The 20,832-nt window shown below is 41.7% G+C and overlaps 2 protein-coding genes across 2 annotated transcripts; both read left to right on the top strand.

The window, feature by feature from the left end:
* The first annotated feature begins 363 nt into the window (after positions 1 to 363).
* Positions 364 to 4,893, top strand: LOC139551885 (arrestin-C-like). Its single transcript, XM_071363228.1, has 13 exons — positions 364 to 398; positions 2,080 to 2,110; positions 2,238 to 2,298; positions 2,395 to 2,439; positions 2,693 to 2,946; positions 3,046 to 3,119; positions 3,415 to 3,553; positions 3,673 to 3,757; positions 3,838 to 3,910; positions 4,000 to 4,137; positions 4,225 to 4,308; positions 4,418 to 4,496; positions 4,843 to 4,893. Exons 1-13 carry the CDS (start codon positions 391 to 393, stop codon positions 4,891 to 4,893), a joined length of 1,122 nt encoding a protein of 373 aa, XP_071219329.1. The 5' UTR covers positions 364 to 390.
* Positions 4,894 to 6,544: 1,651 nt separating this feature from the next.
* LOC139551886 (solute carrier family 35 member F3-like) lies at positions 6,545 to 13,177 on the top strand. The gene is made up of 7 exons (XM_071363229.1): positions 6,545 to 6,620; positions 8,465 to 8,870; positions 9,281 to 9,500; positions 10,722 to 10,847; positions 12,236 to 12,428; positions 12,615 to 12,704; positions 12,869 to 13,177. The coding sequence occupies exons 1-7, from the start codon at positions 6,545 to 6,547 to the stop codon at positions 13,117 to 13,119; spliced, it is 1,362 nt and encodes a 453-aa protein (XP_071219330.1). The 3' UTR covers positions 13,120 to 13,177.
* Positions 13,178 to 20,832: the final 7,655 nt, after the last annotated feature.

The following is a 20,832-nucleotide window of genomic DNA, read 5'->3' on the forward strand; positions in this document are numbered from 1 at the left end:
CAGGGACGTGAGGATGAAACCCCTCCGTTTAGAATGGAGTATTACATAAGAATGTGCTACCTTGTAAATCCTGCCCAGGTTACGTTTAGCTACTGTTAGGGTCTCTGTGCCTCTGCAGTCTATTAGATGAGCGTTGTCAATAGCAGCAGTACTTTGAAAAGCTAAACCCCAGCCAAGATTTGGCTCAGGGCAACTAACAGTGATGCTGTAATCTCATTCCACCAGATTATTCCCTGTCACTCAACACAGATACAGCATCCTTTCATCCATAACTCATTGGTGAATCAGGGGTTATGCCTGATAGTGATTGAGATTCACTTTTTGTTGTAATTTTCATGAACTCACACGTTTTGTTTTGTCCACAGAAAGAATTCCTGAAATTGCTGAAAAATGTCAAAGTAAGCCCCCACCTGATTTTCAATTAGACTACATGTTGATAGTATTGCAATGTTATTGAATGTCATACATGGTTTATATTACTATGTTACTAGTAAAACTTTATTTTGTTTGTTCGGCCAATGTAATTGGCTGTTTGCAAGTGTTTCAGACCATTTGAGGACACCTTGCCCCAAAGATCCTCTTAATCTGTAGAGAGCACAGAGGCTGATGGATCTATTGAATTAACCTGTTCTCTCACCCACTACATCTAACTTTGACTATCTCAGGTGTCACAGAGTAGATGTCCTTAGATGCACCTCCTCGTCTTCACTATGCTTTAGAAGCGCACATGGGAAGAATTCCACTTAGAAACCTTTTCTACTGAGCGGTAGCAACACTCCTCTATTTTGTATACACTCTTAGAAAAAAGGTTTCCAAAAGGGTTCTTCAGCTGTCCCCATATGAGAACCCTTTTTGGTTACATGGAGAACCCTCTGTGGAAAGGGTTCTACATAGAAACCGAAAGGGTTCTACCTGGAACCAAACAGGGTTCTTCAAAGGGTTATCCAATGGGGCCAGCCGAAGATCCCTTTTAGGTTCTAGATAGCACCTTTTCTTCTAAGCGTGTACCTATCTATCTCATGTAGGCCTATCTGTTATAACCCTACTTGATGGTATCTGATAAATGGTGCAGAATAAGAAAATGTATCTAACAAAAACGTCAAGAAATCCCTTTAATACTCAGAGGACTGCTGACTATGTCAGGAAATAACACAGGAAATAACATGGGTCCTCTCCAACACTCAGCACATGGATATTAATACCATGAAGTGTTATCATTCACAAAGGATTTGTCCGTTTGTTAGTGACATTAGCCTTAAGTCAAAGTTTTATTCTCCCATAAGGAGAGCATTGTTTCTTCTGTAGGTTTTAAACTATCAAAATAAAGAGTAGCACACTCCATCTATAAACTCCCAGTAATTTATTGGGTATTTACCAACGTTTCGGCATCACTGTGCCTTCTTCTGTAGGTTTTAACAGCATGGGTTGAGTTGCATGGGTTGAGTTGCATGGGTTGAGTTGCATGGGTTGAGTTGCATGGGTTGAGTTGCCATAAGGTGCTAGTGAAAGTCAATAATAGGTTTGTTTCCCTGAGGACTACTGAGAGGAGGGCTCCAGTCAGTTCAACAGGATTCGAGAGAGAGGCAGGCAAGGCTGCAGCTTTGACTTGAGCACCCTTGAATACCACAAGTACTACGTGGTGAATGGTCACTTATGCAGGGGGGCTTACAGCCCGAGTCAAATCCAGTCAGTTAGGTAATATTACACTCAAGGGTTAATTCCTCAGATCTGCTCATGTAAGACAATGTACGACCCTAACTGATACCTTCTGCCCTCAGTATGGTCTGACAAACACATTTCCAAACTCTCTCAGGATTAGGAAGCATTTTGGACAAAACATGTCAGTTATCATCATTTTGTATAAATAATATGTTTATATCGGGTTGTGTCATTATAATTTGCATACCTTCGCACATTTGATTGACTGTTGATTGATAATTTGTCTTCCGATAAACCTTTGTTTTTTCACTACTTGAAATTAACATTGAGTGTTTAATCCTTGCAGAATGTGCCACTTTGGTCACTAAAGACAGAGAAATGTTTTAAACACTGCTGACCGTTTAGTTGATATTTTCTCAGGGTATACAAAAAAACCTCTGGGAATGGCGCAGTAAGTGAAAACTTTTCTGTCTCTCTAATACTTGCCCCATAGAAATACAGACCATCACCTATTTGTGATAAATGTGATAGAGCTCCAGAAACATTCTGTTTGATAATTTTATTCTTCTTATCTTCAGCTTACCCTTTACCTGGGAAAGAGAGACTACGTCGACCATGTTCAGAATGTGGACTCCATCGGTAACTCTTACTTTTATACTTGGCACTTCTGCATCGTAAGTTTAGACATTTGTGTTGAGGGGAAATCTCTCAAATCTCTACCCATTGTTGTTACAGAGGGAGTGGTGAAAATTGATCCTGCAGACCTTGGAGGCAAGAAAGGTACACATTATTTTACAATACTATTTTTTACAGATAAGTTGCTAATGTTAGTAGTCCTGTGGAATGATTATACACTGGCTAATGTTTATCCTGGTCTCTAGCGTTTATCCTGGTCTCTAGTGTTTATCCTGGTCTCTAGTGTTTATCCTGGTCTCTAGTGTTTATCCTGGTCTCTAGTGTTTATCCTGGTCTCTAGCGTTTATCCTGGTCTCTAGTGTTTATCCTGGTCTCTAATGTTTATCCTGGTCTCTAGTGTTTGTGCAGCTGGCCTGTGCTTTCCGTTATGGCCGTGAGGACCTGGATGTCATTGGACTGTCCTTCAGGAAAGACATCTGGTTCAAGCACCTCCAGTTGTACCCTGCTGCTGACCACAAACCCACCCTCACTCCCATGCATGACTGCCTGCTCAAGAAGGCAGGAGAGCAGGGCCATGCCTTCACTTTCGACATTCCCATAAACCTTCCCTGCTCTGTCACACTCCAGCCAGGACCAGATGATGCTGGAAAGGTAGGTTCTTGCCTTGCTATTTATATATATTTTTTTTACCCCAGATATATTAAATTCAATGATTCATGATATTTACATTGGCCTTTTGTGTATACCTAGGCTTGCGGTGTGGACTTTGAAGTGAAGACCTACATTTCAGATGTGGCAGACCCAGAAGAGAAACTTGACAAGAAGTGAGTGGCTGTCCAAATACTTGTCTTCTTTTATTGAAATACTTTACACAATAAGACATGGAAATTCTCTACATGTAAAAACAATTGTTTCTTTCTGACACTTTTTCCCTCCCTCCCTCCCTCCCTCCCTCCCTCCCTCCCTCCCTCCCTCCCTCCCTCCCTCCCTCCCTCCCTCCCTCCCTCCCTCCCTCCCTCCCTCCCTCCCTCCCTCCCTCCCTGTCTCACTCCCTCTATCTCTCTCCCTCCCTGTCTCACTCCCTCCTTCTCTTTGCCACTTTCCCCTCCATCCTTGTAGAGACACTGCCCGTCTGATCGTCCGTAAGATCCAGTTTGCTCCAGATGCAACTGGTGCTCCTGGTCCCAAGGCTGACATCTGCAAGAGCTTCATGATGTCTGACAAGCCTGTCCACCTGGAGGCCTCTCTGGATAAGGAGGTGAGTTAAACAGAAATCCTCACCGGCTTCTACAGCGCATATACTGTAACAGCTATATTAGAATACATAACAAAAAGGGGTTGCAAACAGTAGAATTGTTTTTCTTATATTGATATCAGATCTATTACCATGGAGATCCGATCAATGTCAACGTCAAAGTCAAGAATGAAACCACCAAAACAGTGACAAAAATTAAAGTCACCGGTAAGTCTATCACCGCTGACTCTGAATGTTAGAACTAAAATACTATACTTAAGTTTATAACAGTGGGCTCTATCCTCCAGTTGACCAGACTACAGATGTGGTGCTCTACTCTGCGGACAAATACACCAAAACCGTACTTTGTCAAGAGTTTGGGTGAGTAGACAGAAACCAACCCTCTCCTCATCATCTTCTAAGAAGTGCTCTTCTCCTGATCCACTAACATCTCCAACCTTCTCCTACAGAGAGACAATAGATGCCAATAGCACATTTGATAAATCCCTCACCATCACCCCCCTACTGGCCGACAACAAGGAGAAGCGCGGTCTGGCGCTGGACGGCAGACTTAAAGATGAGGACACAAACCTAGCCTCCAACACTATGTGAGTGGCAGTCTACATTATTTTCACATTCAAATCTAGACACAAACAACCTGAGTCCATCTCTGTCTTCTCCTTTCTCCTCATCAGTATGAGGGACGGTATGGATAAAGAAGTGTTGGGAATCTTGGTCTCCTACAAAATCAAGGTCAACTTGATGGTGTCTTCAGGAGGGTAAGTCTTAGATTAAATACATGTTTGCCTGTAAGCCAATGCCATGTTTTACATTGAAATTGAGGAAAATATTAAATGCTAACCAATTATGTTCTTTACTCCCATTCAGCTTGTTGGGAGGTCTCACAGCCAGTGACGTACAGGTGGAGCTCCCCTTGATCCTCATGAACCCCAAACCCCAAGGTAAAGTAATAGTGTTACCTAATGAATAATAGGATTTACCATATCTAATAAACTGTCAAAGTAGAACTGATGTGATGATGATGCAATGTCTCTCTCTCTACTCATTCAAGGTTGCTATTCAATGTTACTAATGTAATCTTTCAACTCTTTTCCCTTCTACAAAATCAACCCCGTTACATGAGCAGATGTGTGAGTAAAACATTATAGGATATCATTTTTAAATACGTATTAGTAGCATACACCGCAGTGTTCAGCTTTAATGAAACATAGTCTGTGTTATGCACATTTTAAAGTAATTTTGAACTGCCTCGTGACCTTGTGCTGTTTTCGTGTTTCCTTTATGATCTGCAGAGGTCTCCCGGTGGGAGAGTGAAGGTGAGCTTCTATCCGACAGACTTATAGACCCTAACGTACAGTAGACATAAATATGATGTGAAGTGCCCGTTCATTGGAGGGCTGTTGAACTCTGGTCTTTATAGAGAGCAGACTATCACCAGTATTGGATAGCGCTAGCATAAAGGCACCCGCGGTTGTATTTCAATGAAGTTCAAACAAGTGTAGATGAATCAGATGATCCCGTCACTGAATGGAATGATTCTAATTATGACATTACTTCAGCACAAGAGTTCACTGCCTCAGTTCATGTGCCATCATTCACTGTAGTCATCTGTGACAGTCACCCAGCAGCCATATTTATTGTATGTGTTTTGTGAATCGCCAGAACGCATGTTACCCTTGAGGCTGAGTACATTCCCCCAGCAGAAGAAAGACGAGGAATGAGGGACTGCAAAGTTCAATGGAGCAAAGCTGTTGATGGCTGTCCAGATTGAAAGGCTGATGACCAATGCAAAGGAGAAACTGGAATACCTCATAGGAAGAACAATCAATAAAAAATGTTAACAGCTTTATATGATGTTGATTTCTCTCACTATTACAGGCATTTTAGTGTTGTATTTGAGTGGTTTTGTCAGTGTAGTACCTGTACTGTAATGTATGTAGATATCCAGCCATGCGTATGAGTCATATCATTTCACACGTAGCTTAATTAACCATTCACTCTGTACTTCTCACATAAAACCAAGGGGGGTTAATGAACACATTCAGTATAAAGGGGTTTATTGGTTTGCGGATAAAACTCTCCCCTAAACTACTCCATCAAACGGAGTTCGGTAGTACTCAGTTCATCATATTCAAAGAATTGTGTTTTTCTGTGGTATGTATGTATGTTTTGGACCAAATAAAAACAACTCATATACTTCTAAGACTGGGTATTCATCCATGCACTGCAGTGCATTGAGGGGAACTGTCCATGGAGCTGAACTGGCATCAGGTAACATCACGTCTTCATAGCAAAACATGTTTTATAATTAAGCAATAAGGCCTGAAGATGTGTGGTACATGGCCAATGTACCATGGCTAAGGGCAGTTCTTTGCACGGCGCAATGCCTGGATACAGCCCTTAGCCGTGGTATATTGGCCATATACCACAAACCCCCGAGGTGCCTTATTGCTATAATAAACTGCTTACCAATGTAATTAGAGCAGTAAAAATAAATGTTGTATACCGGTGGTATACTGGTGGTATACTGTCTAATATACCACAGTTTGGCAATGTTGACAATCAGCATTCCTGGGCTCGAACCCCCCAGTAAAAATGTCTGATATACCACGGCTGTCAGCCAATCAGCATTCAGGGCTCAAACCACCCAGTGTATAGTGTTCTCTACATCAGACACACCAAACCATGAAAATATGTCAACGCTTTACTGCAATGAAAAATTACAGGTATACAGTATTCCATGTCACATTTCAGAGGGCAATATGTAAACACGTCTCACTAAACACAGGTCTGCAGTTCTGTTAGTGGCTTCAAGCAACCTCCTGGTATTAGATGGTCTGTGAGCAGGCGGAGTAATCATAGTAATCACAGATCATTCTGGGTTGGCTGAGTTTAAGCAACTTAATTCTCCATACACATCAAAGGCTTACCACCCAGAGCCCATGGCTGTAGAAGGATTCAGTGTCCAGAGAAGAGCCGACACTAGAGATAGCCATGAACAAACAAACAGCCAAAGTGTCTCCCTCGCCCTCCCCTGGTCCTGCTGTCTTTCTGCTGCCCACTCCACAGGGTAAGTATATTTCATAGCTTTCTTCTAGTTTTAGGCATAAATCTAACGTTATGTGCATTCATTTATGTGTAGGTCAGGTGTGAAAAATCACAGTGACATGTAATACTGCATATTAAGATATTATCTATACATTTCAGTGCTTGTAGATAATGTCATATACAGTTGAAGTCGGAAGTTTACATACACTTACGTTGGAGACATTAAAACTCGTTTTTCAACCACTCCACACATTTCTTGTTCACAAACTATAGTTTTGGCAAGTCGGTTAGGACATCTACTTTGTGCATGACACAAGTCATTTTTCCAACAATTGTTTACAGACAGATTTTTTCAATTATAATTCACTGTATCACAATTCCAGTGGGTCAGAAGCTTACATGCACTAAGTTGACCATGCCTTTAAAAAGCTTGGAAAAATTCAGAAAATCATGTCATGGCTTTAGAAGCTTCTGATAGGCTAATTGACATCATTTGAGTCAATTGGAGGTGTACCTGTGGATATATTTCAAGGCCTACCTTCAAACTCAGTGTCTCTTTGCTTGACACCATGGGACCACGCCGCTGTCATACCGTTCAGGAAGGAGACGTGTTCTGTCTCCTAGCGATGAACGTACTTTGGTGCGAAAAGTGCAAATCAAACCCAGAACAACAGCAAAGGACCTTGTGAAGATGCTGGAGGAAACAGGTACAAAAGTATCTATATCCACAGTAAAACGAGTCCTATATCGACATAACCTGAAAGGCCGCTCAGCAAGTCAGAAGCCACTGCTCCAAAACCGCCATAAAAATCCAGCCTACGGTTTGCAACTGCACATGGGGACAAAGACCGTACTTTTTGAAGAAATGTCCTCTGGTTTGATGAAACAAAAATAGAACTGTTTGGCCATAATGACCATCATTATGTTTGGAGGCAAAAGGGGGAAGCTTGCAAGCCGAAGAACACCATCCCAACCGTGAAGCACAAGGGTGGCAGCATCATGTTGTGGGGGTGTTTTGCTGCAGGAGGGACTGGTGCACTTCACAAAATAGATGGCATCATGGGGAAGGGAAATGATGTGGATATATTGAAGCAACATCTCAAGACATCAGTCAGGAAGTTCAAGCTTGGTCGCAAATGGGTCTTCCAACTGGACAGTGAACCCAAGCATACTTCCAAAGTTGTGGCAAAATGGCTTAAGGACAACAAAGTCAAGGTATTGGAGTGGCCATCACAAAGCCCTGACCTCAATCCTATAGAAAATTTGTGGATAGAACTGAAAAAGCATGTACGAGCAAGGAGGCCTACAAACCTGCTCAGTTACACCAGCTCTGTCAGGAGGAATGGGCCAAAAGTCACCCAATTTATTGTGTGAAGCTTGTGGAAGGCTACCCGAAACGTTTGACCCAAGTTAACAATTTAAAGGCAATGCTACTAAATACTAGTTGAGTGTATGTAAACTTCTGACCCACTGGGAATGTGATGAAAGAAATAAAAGCTGAAATAAATTATTATTCTGACATTTCACATTCCTAAAATAAAGTGGTGATCCTCACTGACCTAAGACAGGGAATTTTTACTAGGATTAAATGTCAGGAATTGTGAAAAACTGAGTTTAAATGTATTTGGCTAAGGTGTATGTAAACTTCCGACTTCAACTGTATATTTCTTCAGTATGAGAAAAGCACTGACACCTCAGGTTGTGGGAATAATTCGATGATATCTTGAAGATCCACCAAAAATAGGCAACTTGGAAGTAAAGTTGTAATATGGGCTATATTCTTATATTACTCTTTCCCATATGAGAATGTCATGTTTCTGTTTTCTACAGGATAATATTTTCTCTCTTTTTGCCTTTGGCATATAGAGCATGCTGAAAGACAGAGGGGACCCCAGCCCGCAGCTGAAGATGAGCAGGATGGAGGGCAGGGTGGAGGGTGGGGTGGAGGGCAGGGTGGGGGGAAGGGTGGATGGAAGGGTGGAGTGCAGGCAGAAGATTGTGTGGAGGAGAAGAGAGAGGACAGTAAGAGCCGCTGTGCCCGCTGCCCGCTGAGAGCCATGTGTCGAGCTGCGTGGGGGCTGGTCCTTGGGTGCTGTGTGGCCCTGGCGTGGGCAGTGGGCACACACAGTGCCAAGCAGTCTCTGGAGCAGCTCCATGCCCCCTTCTTCACGATTTGGTTCTGCAGTACATGGAACCTCCTCCTCTTCCCCCTCTACTACCTGGGACATCTGCTAGGGGCAGAGCAGAGACAGTGGCCCACAGCCTGCTTCAGGTGAAACAACAGCTAAACAGTCCTCTGACAGGCAGGTGTTGGGCCCATTTCAGGTTGAGAGAAGGTTGACAGGACTATGTGTGGCAGGAAGTCATGATCACCTCTTGTTTTTGTTATTACACTCATCTAGATTGATTCTCTATTTTGGATAGAGTGTAATATAAGGATTTACAGTAACTTTAGATTTGTCAAATTACTAAATGAATGGTTTTCTTTTTAGGGAATATAGAAAACCTATTGCCACAAACCCTCTGTATCAGACAAGATATTTAAGACAAGCTGCTTTGTGCTTTAATCTGCATGAGGCTAGCAGCTAAACAAACATCTTAAAAACAACCCTGCTGTTTATCCAGAGGATTGGTAGAAAGGTTGACCAGGTCACCAGGCGCCTCTGTCTTCCTGTGTCCCAGGCAGTGCAGTGGCTTCCTGGTGGAGGAGGACATGACAGTGAGAGTGCTCCTGAAGGGTGCAGCACCGTTCTCCGTGCTGTGGAGTCTCTCAGGCTACCTGTACCTGCTGGCCCTTTGTCGCATCTCAGCGGGAGACGCCAGCGCCATTCTCTGCTGTAGCCAGGGCTTCATCTTCCTCCTATCCTGGATCGGACTCAACGACCGGTTCATGGGTGTACGGGTAAGAACATCTCCTCTGTTAGCGCTAGATAAAGGGGGAAGGGGGTGGATGGACAGTGTAACACAGAACATCTACAAATGTAGATACTCTTTTAAGCATCCAGATACTCACACCAAAGCTTCCATAAAAAAATTCTCAAATGTATAGATTTCCCTTGAGAGAGCGGTGTTTGTCATTTAATTCAAAGTAAACGGTACTGTATTGAACGACCAGTTGAGGAACGTTGTGATTATGGCAGCCCAGAGAGCGATTGTGTATGGTGTGCTGCACAAGTTTTGAGATGTATAATGGTCAAAGCCATATTGATCAGGCCACACCACCCACCAAACAGGAGGGTCACACTTTATTTGGATAGTCTGGATTTTCCATCAGTAGATGGTCTACAGATGGTCATACTGTCAACAAACTATCTGTTGATCAGCAACTGCTTGCTAGGACTATGGTTATGGTTAGGTTTAGAATAAGGGTTAGGATAAGGGTTAAGGTTAAGGTTAGGGTTAGGGTTAGGGTTAGGGTAAGGGTTAGGGTTAGGGTAAGGGTTAAGGTTAGGGTTGAGGTTAAGGTTAAGGTTAGGGTTAGGGTTAGGGTAAGGGTTAGGGTTAGGGTAAGGGTTAAGGGTTAAGGTTAGGGTAAGGTTAAGGGTTAAGGTTAGGGTAAGGGTTAAGGTAAAGAGTTAAGGTTAGGGTAAGGTTAAGGGTTAAGGTTAGGGTAGGGTTAAGGGTTAAGGTTAGGGTAAGGTTAAGGGTTAAGGTTAGGTTAAGGGTTAAGGTTAGGGTAAGGTTAAGGTTAAGGGTTAAGGTTAGGGTTAGCGTTTGGGTTAGTACATTGACAGTTGAAATGTTACTGTAGAGTCTGCAGATACAGTAGTCTGTAGAGCATCTACAAATGGACTATCCAAGTCAAGTGTTACCAACCGGAGGGCAAACACACCTCAAAAGGCTGTTAAAGAACGGTGCGGGAAACGGGTCATTCAGTACAAACCGTCACACAATGTAGCAAATGTTCAACCGAACTGAATGCACCCCAGCCAAGCTCTCACCTGGTAATTGTTGACCAACTATATATGTGGGGTTTGACTTTGATGAGTTTGAGTCAATTGATTAATGTGTACCTAACCTTTAAAAGGTGATGTTTATGGCAGAGCAAATCAATAATAGCCAAAGTGTTCCTTGTCATCAGTGTTGAGCTGTGATGTCTTCCTGTGTCTTTTTTCTCTATCAGATAGTGGCTGTAATTCTCTCCATCACAGGAATCGTCATGATGGCGTATGCTGATGGTTTCCATAGCGACTCAATCACAGGGGTGGCCCTGGCAGTAGGCTCAGCTTCAACCACTGCCCTGTACAAGGTCATCGCCATTAAAGTCCTACTCCATTCTCCGTTTCACTTCATTAATCGCAGAATTTCCTTAACAAAAGGCACATCTCATTAGGTGGTCCAGGTGTCCTCATGACATGGCACGAGGCGGGCTCTTCCTCTTGTATTCTCTGTTGCTCCCGCAAGCAAGCAGGGAGGCTGATGACATCAGAGGGCACCATCAGACCAACTCCTTCATTGGCCAACGCCTTGAAGTTTGCAGTTGGGTCGAAAAAACACTATTTAGCGCAAACATATTTTTTTACCCTTAAGTGTGTCTACGTTACTGTATATACAGATGAAGTCGGAAGTTTACACATACTTAGGTTGGAGTCATTAAAACTCTTTTACAACCACTCCACAAATTTCTTGTTAACAAACTATAGTTTTGGCAAGTCGGTTAGGACATCTACTTTGTGCATGACACAAGTCATTTTTCCAGCAATTGTTTACAGACAGATTATTTCACTTATAACTTACTGTATCACAATTCCAGTGGGTCAGAAGTTTACATACACTAAGTTGACTGTGCCATAAAACAGCTTCGAAAATGGCAGCATCATGTTGTGAGGGTGCTTTGCTGCAGGAGGGACTGGTGCACTTCACAAAATAGATGGCATCATGAGGGAGGAAGATTATGTGGATATATTGAAGAAACATCTCGAGACATCAGTCAGGAAGTTAAAGCTTGGTCGCAAATGGGTCTTCCAAATGGACAATGACCCCAAGCATACTTCCAAAGTTGTGGCAAAATGGCTTAAGGACAACAAAGTCAAGGTATTGGAGTGGCCATCACAAAGCCCTGACCTCAATCCTGTAGAAAATTTGTGGGCAGAACTGAAAAAGCGTGTGCGAGCAAGGAGGCCTACAAACCTGACTCAGTTACACCAGCTTTGTCAGGAGGAATGGGCCAAAATTTCCCCAACTTATTGTGGGAAGCTTGTGGAAGGCTACCCGAAACATTTGACCCAAGTTAAACAATTTAAAGGCAATGCTACCAAATACTAATTGAGTGTATGTAAACTTCTGACCCACTGGGAATTTGATGAAAGAAATAAAAGCTGAAAGAAATCATTCTCTCTACTATTATTCTGACATTTCACATTCTTAAAATAAAGTGGTGATCCTCACTGACCTAAGACAGGGAATTTTTACTAGGATTAAATGTCAGGAATTGTGAAAAACTGAGTTTAAATGTATTTGGCTAAGGTGTATGTAAACTTCCGACTTCAACTGTATACGTGGGATATTGTTTTTCAACAGAAAACGTTTAAAAATAGCTGGAGTTCGTCTTTAGGTCTCCTTCCTAAATCAAAATCTTAACTGTTGTGGTGGGCAGACATAAGCACAAAGTATTCACGTAAGTTTTTATTCTTCAAGGTGTTGTTTAGAAAGCGAGTGGGAGAGGTGCAGCCGGGTACGGCCAGTGTTCTGCTGTCCTGTGTGGGGCTATGCTGCTGTGTCCTCCACTCCTGGGTGTGTGTGATACTTTACCTCACACATGTGGAGTACTGGCCTCCAATCCAGTACATCCCCTGGGACGCATTGTGCGTGATGGCCTCCCTGCTCCTCGGTAACACTCCCCCGCTAATTTCTGTACATATATTCTGTTTTTTTATTTTATTTAACTAGGCAAGTCAGTTATGAACAAATTCATATTTACAATGACGGCCTACACATCCAGATATTAAATGTGTTAATTTGAATAACTCTGTTTTTAACATTTCCTTCACTCTTGTCCTTCCTCCCTCACCATCAGCTTTCAATGTCTTGGTGAATCTAGGAAGTGTGCTTGCCTACCCCTCCCTTATTTCTCTTGGAATGTTACTGAGCATCCCAGCTAATTCAGGTACAGAAAGAACAATGATATTTATCTGCTTATAAAACTCTAAACGATAAATCAAGCTAAACAACGGTGTCATGAGAGATCTTCATACAGGTTTTCCTGAAGTCATTGTGGGAATCTCTAACAGCATTCCACTATACCTGACCCCCTACTGTATCTCTCTGCAGCAGTGGATTTCTATGTCGCTGCAGCCCCCCAGCTCAGCCAGGTCAGAGTGGCTGCAGCAGCTATCATCGGAGTTGGCTACCTCTTACTGCTGCTCCCTGGAGACTGGGATGACAGTGTTGTCCACTGGATAGAGGGTCTGTGGCAAGGAGGATGGAAAGAGGACAGTGTGGTTGGAGAAGATGGAGGAGCTGATGGAGGAGAAATTGCAAAGCCCAAGCCCAAACCAGCAGGCATTGCTTCCCTAACATGATGCTCTTTGGTTTTACATGGCAGAACTTGGTGTCAAAAGTCTCTCAACCAAAACCAGGGACGCAACTTTGGTTTTAGAAGTGGGGGGGAATAACTTGGTGGGGGGTCTGGGGGTCCTCCCATTTTTGGGGGCATATAAAGCAAATTTCCTGCATTTCTGCACAATTTAATATGACCCATTGCCCTTTCTAGCCATCTCTATTTAGAACATAAAGAAAGCAAAAATGTCCAGTCATCAAGCTAGGAAAGAGATCATTATTAAATATGTTTATGTGATTGATAAGACTGAACTAGATCAATGATAATTTAATAATAAATATTGTGTTGCACCTTTAACCAATAGCCTAAAAACTGAACAACTCTTACAAATAAAGTACAAAGACTTTTGATTGTCTTTATTCAATTTCATCCAGACCGCCCAGCCAGCCCCGAGCCACCTGCACGCCCACCAGTCTAGTCAATAACTCAACTCTCTCCCCAACAAAACTTCCTTCCCATCTTTTTTTATGTCTCAAGGAAAGGTTTGAAAACAAGTGTTCTAAAAACACACATACACCTACACAGTAACACACAGAAACAGTACACCCTAAATAAAATCATTAATATCATATGCGTAAATGTACTGTAGAGCTCTTTTTATCTGCACACAATATAGCTGGGTCACCCCGTCCTGTCCCTAGGGGTCCACAGCGCTGTAGTGCCCCAACCCAACACACTCCACTCAGCTTTAAGATTTTACTGAAACATTAATTATTGGTTTCAGGTGTGTTAGGCCAAGGCCAGAGTGACAACCAACAGTATGGCAGACCCCCAAGGCAAGGACTGAGGAATGAGCAGCCCAGCAGCTAGGGATTTCCTAAATAGTAATCTCCCCTGACATGGGCATGTTTTCAATAAAGACACCCTTTGTCATACTGTATTCCATATAAGGTATCCATACATTATGAAAGTTGCACAGTATACCCTTAGTCTAGTAATACATACTAGTGTATCTAGTGTATCTAGTGATACATAACTTGACATTTCTTCCATCCATGGTGGGAGGATAACCAACCTTCCAATTAATGGCAATGCATTTCTTAGCCACTATAAATGATAGGTTACACAGTTTCTTCTGATAACAGTCTCCGGTATCAACATTTCCAAGCAAACAAAAACAGGGAGAAGAGAGAATCTGTAGACATGCTGAGATAGAAGAACATACTCTTTCAGCCAGCCTTCACAAGACCATAACATATTGAAATATGTCTCCTTTTGTGTTTTACACCTCCAGCAGAATAATTACATTTCTGTGTGCATGATATTCACTTTCACTGGCATATAGTACATTCAATGAATGGTTATATGAAAATGACTGGGCATTCCAACATATCTGTATCCATTCATTATCATCAATAGCATCTGCCAGGTCTTCCTCATATTTTTGTTCTATATGCTTTGTGTCATCAGGAAAAGCCTCTATTTGTCAGACTGCCTTAAAATAGTTTAAATTGGGCCTCCCGGCCTCCCGGGTGGTGCAGTGGTCTAAGGCATTGCATCGCCGCGACCGGGAGGTCCATGGGGCGACGCACAATTGGCTCAGTGTCGTCCGGGTTAGGGAGGTTTTGGCCGGCAGGGATATCCTTGTCTCATCGCGCACTAGCGACTCCTGTGGCGGGCCGGGCGCAGTGCACGCTGACCAGGTCGCCAGGTGTTTCCTCCGACACATTGGCGCGTCTGGCTTCCGGGTTGGATGTGTGTTGTGTCAAGAAGCAGTGCGGCTAGGTTGGGTTGTGTTTCGGAGTACGCATGGCTCTCGACCTTTGCCTCTCCCGAGTCCGTACGGGAGTTGCAGCGATGAGACAAGACTGTAACTACTACCAATTGGAAAAAATATATATAGTTTCAATCTTTGAAGCTTCTTGCTTGCCCAGTGTTTGCTACACAGAGAAAATAGTGTTGTATCTGCAAAAATTCACCTCAGCTCCATCCCAGACTTCCCTGGCTGCTTGACTCTGTCACCATCTTTTCTCAGATGTGTTCAGAAATACTAAAAAGAGGCATGACAAAGAATTACATTGGTGTACATTCCTACATTATATTATCCATGATTTTAATCAATGGTTCAACAATTGAAATTCCCAGATCTCAGACTAGCCAACTCAAGATGGAACTTTGTATTCATTCACGGATTGTTATAATATACTGCAAAATTCACCTGAGCTCTGTAGACTGGTCTTCCCTGGCTGTCTGACCCTGCTGGGACACCTGTCACCATCTGATCTGCTAAGATATGATGAGCATAGTGTTGTGTACTGACTGCACCATGAAGCCTGTAGAGCTGCTTATACCATTTCAGTGTGAAAAGAAGGGAATTAGCTAGGGAAACTGACAGATAAATCATGTTACATTGCTATACTGACTAATAAAAACTCTGGGTTTTATCATTTGATTCAGGTCTAGTGTGATTGAGGCAAAAATAATAGCTAAAGTTAGTGAGCTAACGTAAACTCACCCCATTCCGTACAAATGTGCGCAACCGCGACATTCATACGAGGCTACAAAGAAAACGAATGGGACTGTAGCGACTGTGTTGACTTCAAAATCTGGGGTGTGAACTACGTTTCTATTCAAGCGTTGATCGACATGGTAATGGCTCTATAGTATTGGAGAAAAGTTGAAAAAATGGACCCTCCGTTACATCTTGACGTGTCATGTCGTAACGTACAGCACGCATAAAGCAACTATTTCTGTCTTACAATCTCTCTCCACCAGGTGTAGCACTTCGCTCATCGTTTAAAAACAAGAAATGCACAGTGACGGGGGTAAGGGGGGGATACCTAGTCATTTTTTGCGTCATCATTGCATGCGATCATCATTCTCAAAGCCGCTGTTTACTTCTAAGATCACTTTAGCACCGCCCTAAAAACACGATTCAAATTCGACACAAACCTTCAAATAGGTATGTAATGACACATTATAAAAACTCTTTATAGTGTTTTATTTACATTTTAGAGGCGATAAGGTGATAAGTTGGACAGATCGAGTGAAAAAAAGCAATTATCCCACACAACATCTCTCATTCTCACTATCACGCATTAGTTTCGCTTCCCCACCCGCCATTTTTTTAAAGCCCCGACGGAGCTCATTGCCTTGTTGAATTATGCAGAAACGGGCAGCGGTGGGAGTCATGTAATTGATTCTGTTGGAAAGGGGAGAAATTGTGCTTTACAATGGTATTGACATTACAGTTGATCTGGAAGTATTACGTTTTTGGGGAGCTAAAATAAGGTCAATTGTATGGACCAAGGCGATGTACAAAAGTGAGTGAGTTTACGTTAGCTAGCTGTCAGTTTTCCTAGTCAACTTCTACATCATCAAATGTACATATGTTGAAACAGGACAAAACAAAGGCTACAAAACATTTCCATACACACAACAGCTGTTAGATACTGCTACCTGACAGATACAGTAGCTAGAGGCTAGCTAGAGCTGAACTGGCTGTGGTAGCTGCTAGCAGTTCATTCACTTAAGCTGAGAGGGGATGAAAAAGTTAGTTACACTACTAGCTCAGCAATGGGAATCATATGTTATTTTTTCTGTCAAACAGCAGTTACCTTGCCAGCTAGATCAGTCAACTAAAGAGTAGCCCGTTTCTGCTCTCCTTGCTTTTACAACTCTGAGAAAAAGCGCAACATAGACAGCAGTTGCTTCTGTTCAGAAGTTTAGCCTTCACACAGCCTGTCCGCAAGCTCTGTGGGGTCTGTGTGGTCCTAAATCCAGCTCAAACCAGAAAATTGCCTACCTGACCGCTCTGAGGCTTCTACACGGTCCCAAAGCACACCTAAGCTAAGTTTTGTATCACAGTGCAATGATAAAACTGGGAAGGACAAAAATGCAATTTCAGAAAGTGTGGGGGTCATGTCCCCCCGTCCCCAGTGAATATTGCGCCCCTGACCAAAACAATGAATTGTCTTGTGTCTTTTGGAGCTAAAGTGTCAGATGACCATCGGCCTGTATATTACAATATTGTGGATGTTTTTCTACTAGGCCTACTCGGTACCCCAAGGGCATGAGTTATGTGTTAGATACCCTCAAATACAGAGTATATCTGTATTTTGCTATGCAGAAAACAAAAGTTAGTTATCTTTTACTTTACTGATTAATTCTTCATATTTAAAAAAATATATATATTTTTCTTTGTAATAGTTTTTTTGCATTCCAAAAACAAACTTATACATACAAAGAACAACTTACAAGACACACACAAACAATGACTACATCTCATCTGCCCAGACACTCATCCTCATACCCCATCACAATCTTGGTTCCAATAGTTTATATTTTTTTCTAAGAGATTGTTAGTTGGATAGGCTCTGTGCAAGGTTTAGTAAATCTTACCTATCATATGAACATCTTTTTCTGACTCAAATAGGATTCCCTCAAGATTGCTCTGTCCAAAAGATTTCAAATCGAAATTACGTCATATGTAACTTTTGATGTATTTGAAACTATCTACATTGGTCAGTCCAAAATTATTGTTTTATTCTGTGATGGAAACAAATGTATTTCCTGTTACCATGTCATTTACGGTTTTTATGCCTTTCGTTTCCCATGTGGGACAATTTATTGATTCATTCTTAACAGCTATCTAACGATTGTTCCATAAGGTTGTGTTTCTAGGGAGTGATATTGGTTCTTGTAAAATACGTTTCATTTTCTTCCATATCTTTACAGTGCTCTTAACTAGGAAGTTGTTCATGTTCTTAGCTTTATCCTTTGAAAATAGACTCGTAAAAAGATTTTGGGGATGTGCATCTTCAATATGTACCCATTGTTCCTATTTAGTGCATTTAACTAGATATCGCAAGGCTTGGGTGGCGAGTTGATACAATTCCAAGTCTGGAAAGTTAAAACCACCCTCAGATTTAGGAAGATGTAAAACCTTACTTTTTATATATGAATTTGATTTGCCCATATAAAGAATGTTTTTGGTATTACCAAAAATGTATTTTAAAAACTTTGGCAGCCATGCCATTCTAAAGAGATTTACTCTGCCGGTAAGATAACTTAACTGATGTTTCTTTATCTCTATAGACACGTTAGCTGACAAAGTCACGAAAACAATGTCAAAGAGGCAGAGTGTGTTGTTCTGGGCTGGGTTTCCCAAAAACGTGACAGCATTAAGAACGTCATCATTCCATTGAAACTAAATAGACAAAATATTATTTTACTTCTTGTCCAGAAACTTGTTCCCCTTGGCCATTTTCCATATGATGTCCCTGTAATGGCGCATAGTTAAGCGCAAGATGATATTGCGAGGGGGTCCATCAGATCTTCGTTTCCCAAGTCGATGTACCACATCAATCACGTCTCTTAGCCTGTCTTTGATGCATGGTGCCACTTTTCCCAGGATATTAATGACTACTTCTCTAATATCCTCTCCCTCTACCTCTTTTACACCTTGGATTTTCAGATTCCACCTGCGAGAGTACCTTTGAAGTTCAGCTACATTCTCACACAGCTCATTATTTTTGGATTGCATTTTCTTCAACTATTCTCTAGGAACATTATCTTTTCCTTGTTCTCGCTCACAATTTTGTGTAGTTGATTGACAGTTTCTGACAAATTATCGATCTTCTTTGATGTTTCTTCTGTAGCCCACTCTATGATGGACACTTTGGAGAGCGTGGCGTCTTGTTTAGTAGACAGGGACTGAATTGCAGAGAAAAGTTCCGACATGGAAATGTCTTCTTTTACTTTTTTCACTGGTGGATTTTTACTTGGGGTCTGAGGTAAAGAGGTTGCAAGGATTTCATCCTGGTCAGTTTTGTTCTTTCTCTTGCTTGAGTTCACGGCTTCTTGTGTACCCATGCTGCTCTGGTTCTCGTTGTGGCTAGCTAGCATGTCAGCCGTCTTCTGTGAGACTTTAATATTTTGTCTACTTTTGTCTTTCTGTCGTGTTCTTCTCATTCAACTTGACAAAAACTAACTCTAAACTTATCCCATGTCCATTAAAAAAAGTTATAGTTCGTTTCTTTCAATATTAATAGCCAATATTTGACTGTTAACCACCTAACCCTGAATAATGCTTTGAAGAGAGAGAAAACACTCCCTCTCACAGCGACGCCATCTTGGCCTTTCTCTAACGGACGAGAAGAAACTGCATCAAAGAAACTCTGATACCGCAGGATCAGGCTGCCAGAGAGAAACTGTGGCCGCTTATACAGAAGGCGCGACAAGAGGGAAAGAAGGCGGGGTTCAAGGGCCCACACGCGTTTATCGAAGGAAGAATGATTACTGGGTAACTGTTGACATTAACCAAATTGGAACTGTGAGTACTACCATGAGTACAGTTAATGTACTGCCAATAATAAATGTACCGTTCGAACTACAACTGATGAACACTTGCCAAAGAAAATGAAGTAAATAGATTTGCTATTCTGTTAACCACCGCTACCTCAGCTGAGGTAGTTTTCCGTCGGAGTAATCCTCTCAAGGTTCACTGTTTGTTTTATTGTTCACATTAATACTTGTTATCTAATTTGTGTTATTTATTTTTTAATGCAGGAGTTCGTTTTCAATTCACTCAATATCGTTAGTCTGAATGCTAGGGGTTTGAGAAATCCTACAAAAAGGAAAGCTTTATTTTTATACTGTAAACGCAGTAACACAGATTTTTTCCTTCTTCAGGAAACTCATTCGGGTGAAAGTGATTTGAAATTTTGGAAAACACAAATGGGGAGATATGGCCTATTTCAGTCATGGATCAAATCATTCTGCTGGTGTTTTGACACTTATTCACAAGTTTAAAGGTGACATTCTAGAATCCACATCTTCACAAGACGGCAGATGGGTCATAGTAACTGTTAAACTTGACAATGCTATTTTCATCATCTGTAATGTATACGGACATAACTCACATGCTCCTAATAAGACCCTTTTTACCCAATTTACCAGGAAAGTACAGGATTTAAGCAACAAATACTCAGAGGCTTTTCTAATTATTTCAGGGGATTTTAATGAAACACCTGATGCATCTGCTGATCGTTTTCCTCCTAGAACGAGTCAAAACCCTCAAAATAGTAACATTATCATTACATTATGCAAGGATCTCTGTGTTGAGGATGCGTTATGGCGTTATGGCGTTATTTCAATCCGGATGCTAAGGGTTATACCTGGACCAACAAAACTATGTCACGTAAATCTAGAATAGATTTATTCCTAATTTCCCCTTTTTTGTTACAATTTGTTATAGATGTAGATCATCAGTTGGCTCCCTTTTCTGATCATCACTTGATTTCCCTGAATTTACAAGCTACTAAAAAATCAAAAGGTACTCGAGGGTATTGGAAATGAAACAATGCACTTCTTAAAGATACTGCTCTCATTGAAAACATCAAATCATTAGCTAAAGATATTTTTGCAAGAAAAGACTTGGGTCATGGAAGTAGATGGGAATTTTTCAAATATAAAGTCAGAGTGGTAGCCATTAAACGCGCCAAAGAGCTGATGCAATTAAAGAACCATAGAGAAAAGGAGATGATGAGCAAGCTTGACAGTTTTCTAAAGAAAGATAATCTATCTGAAGAAGAGGAGTCTGTGTTCAGGTCTTTACAACTAGAATTAGAACAGACTTACACGGATCTGGCAAAGGGCGCCTTTGTAAGGTCAAGAGCAAAATGGATTGAAGAGGGGTAAAGAAACACTAGTTACTTTTTTGCACTTGAAAAGA

The sequence above is a fragment of the Salvelinus alpinus genome, chromosome 24 (assembly GCF_045679555.1).
Source record: "Salvelinus alpinus chromosome 24, SLU_Salpinus.1, whole genome shotgun sequence".
NCBI lineage: Eukaryota > Metazoa > Chordata > Actinopteri > Salmoniformes > Salmonidae > Salvelinus > Salvelinus alpinus.